Raw genomic sequence first — 2,453 nt, 5'->3', positions numbered from 1 at the left:
TTTCCATTCTAGGGCCTTTTTAAAGTAAAAAACTTCTAAAATTGAACCTAAAAATATACCTGCCAGTGCAGTTTTTGGACTGGGCGATATAGTAAAAATATTATGTTGATATTAATATAACGATATTAAAAAAACCAAACAAAAAAGACATTTTCATGCTGAACAACATGCATCGCAATACATCAATAGCAACAAAAATTACTACTCAAATTACACTATTTCAAAATAAAATGGGCAGTGGGTCAGTGTTCTTTAAGCAATGAGGATATCCTCTGTATCGCGTTTTCATAACCTGATCGCAATGCGATACAATATTGTAATTGCCCACCTCTATTGCTTCATTTTACATGTACATGTTGTAGAGGGTGTATTCTTTTAGGTTTAATGAGCATTAAATGAGCTGCTTGCAACAAATGCTTGGGCATTTCCATCTAGCAAAAAGAAGGCCTTAACTTAACCACTCAGAACCTAAAATTACACCTAGAACATCTCACATCTCCAGTCTGACTCTTGAGTCAAGTGAGAATTTTAATACAGCATACCGGACTACTGTTACTTTGCCACTGAACTCAGATATTACCTTTATGTTCACTACACAAACTGCATTGCAGAACAGCATTGCTATGGGAACCAGGTCAAGTTACTTTTTGCAGTTTTTGAATGCATTTCTTCTGACAGCTCATTCGTGGTACAGTCAGGGGCTTGGTATCAGTGTCATAAGTCCAAGCATAACATCATGTGACAGCCACTAGCAACCTAACAGTTCTGGAAGGTGAAAAAAAAAAAGGAGCGGCACTGACAACATGGCAATGAGCGCTGGACTTTGGGTTTGACTGTGAACCACTTCCCTGCCTATACATATATATACCACCGTCCTCCGTCTAGACTGACACAAGATTACTGGACTGGGCAAACATTCAGTGGGAAAGATCTGCCAAGAGGTGAGTGACATTTGAAGCACACCGATCGACAAGCTAGATGTGTAGACTGTGCAGAGCGCGAGTGCTGAAGTGAATCTGCTTTCTTTTTTTAGCTGACAACGTCAAAAATGAAGGCATTCCTGGTCCTCGCCATTGTGGCATTTACAGGTAAATAAGGATTCCATGTTTTAATGGCAACATTAAACATTGGTTCTTATGAAGAGAAGTCTATTGAGTTTCGAAGTTGTGCAAAGACTCTAGACATTAGGAATTAGTGTTGTCAGATTGGTTGCTAATTGGTAAAGCACCAAACAACCCTGTACTGTACTTGTACACGGCTGGCTAACAGATCAGGCAATCAGTGCCATGTTGTACTGCAACTATAAGCACTGTAACTCTGTTCTTTGCCAGGCTGCCAAGCCAACCTCTTCTATGCCGATGAGCCCAAACCACAGCTGGAGCAGCTGACTGATGCATTCTGGGACTATGTTGCCCAGGCAACCCGAACAGCTGAGGACACAGTGAAGATGATCAGAGAGTCTCAGCTGGGACAGGAAGTCAAGTAAGTGAACCAACTTCATTCAACAGGTCATGCTGACCCTCCCCTTCCTCACTCCATCATCTTTACTTATACATCCATGTTTCTCTTCTTCTACTCCAAAGTGCCAGAATCACAGACAGTGCCAACGTGGCCAGCGAGTACGCAGTCACCCTCCAGAACCAAATGAGCCCCCTGGCCCAGGACATCGTGGTCAAGATCACCAAGGAAGCTGAAGTTCTGAAGGAGCGCCTGGAGTCAGACCTGACCGCCGTGAAGGACAAACTGGAGCCCTACGCTGACGATCTCAAGGCCCAAATCCAGCAGAGAGTGGAGGAGCTGAGGGGGGCTGTCACACCCTATGCCGAGTCCCTGGACTCTGAAGCCCTGAAGGCCACCGTACTTCAGAAGACAGAGGAGCTTAGAGGAACCCTGGAGGAGAGAGTCAAGGAGCTGCAGTCCCAGCTGGAGCCCTACACAGCGGACCTCAAGCAGAAGGTCGACCAGCACCTGCAGGATTTCCAGAAGACCGTGGCCCCTCTGGCTGAGGATCTTCAGACCCGTGTGCTCCAGAGAACCAAGATAGTCCAGCAGAGTCTGGCTCCCTACGCTGAGGATCTGAGAGAGAAACTGGATCCCTACGCCCAGAACCTGAAGGACCAGCTTGCTTCTCTTTATGAGTCCTACACCAAGACCAGCTAAATACTCCAAAAGACCTCTTGTAGCTCCCTGGACTGAAACTGTGACACTTTAATCCTACACATTTGATCAGATGTTCCATTATGTTTCAAAGTGCCAACCATACAAGTGTAAAAGCCTTGACCAATGTGCTTGGTTAGTTTGCTAAAGAAGTTGCTGTGAATTTCCGCTGTAATACGAACATTTCCATCAGACTTAATTGCTGAGTATTTATCTAGTGCTGAAGAGCTGTCTGTTCCATGTGAATGTGTTTGTAATATTTGAAAATGACGTCATTCGTTGTATTTATGCTAGAA

At 44.4% G+C, this 2,453-nt stretch overlaps 1 protein-coding gene across 1 annotated transcript; it reads left to right on the top strand.

The window, feature by feature from the left end:
* The first annotated feature begins 795 nt into the window (after nt 1–795).
* On the top strand, nt 796–2,453 carry LOC140555726 (uncharacterized). The gene is made up of 4 exons (XM_072679032.1): nt 796–941; nt 1,034–1,088; nt 1,332–1,482; nt 1,584–2,453. Exons 2-4 carry the CDS (start codon nt 1,049–1,051, stop codon nt 2,158–2,160), a joined length of 768 nt encoding a protein of 255 aa, XP_072535133.1. The 5' UTR covers nt 796–941; nt 1,034–1,048; the 3' UTR covers nt 2,161–2,453.

The sequence above is a fragment of the Salminus brasiliensis genome, chromosome 5 (genome assembly GCF_030463535.1).
Source record: "Salminus brasiliensis chromosome 5, fSalBra1.hap2, whole genome shotgun sequence".
In the NCBI taxonomy this organism is placed as follows: Eukaryota; Metazoa; Chordata; class Actinopteri; order Characiformes; family Bryconidae; genus Salminus; species Salminus brasiliensis.
The sequence above is the reverse complement of the archived record's forward strand: the minus strand, read 5'-3'. Positions and strand labels throughout refer to the sequence as shown.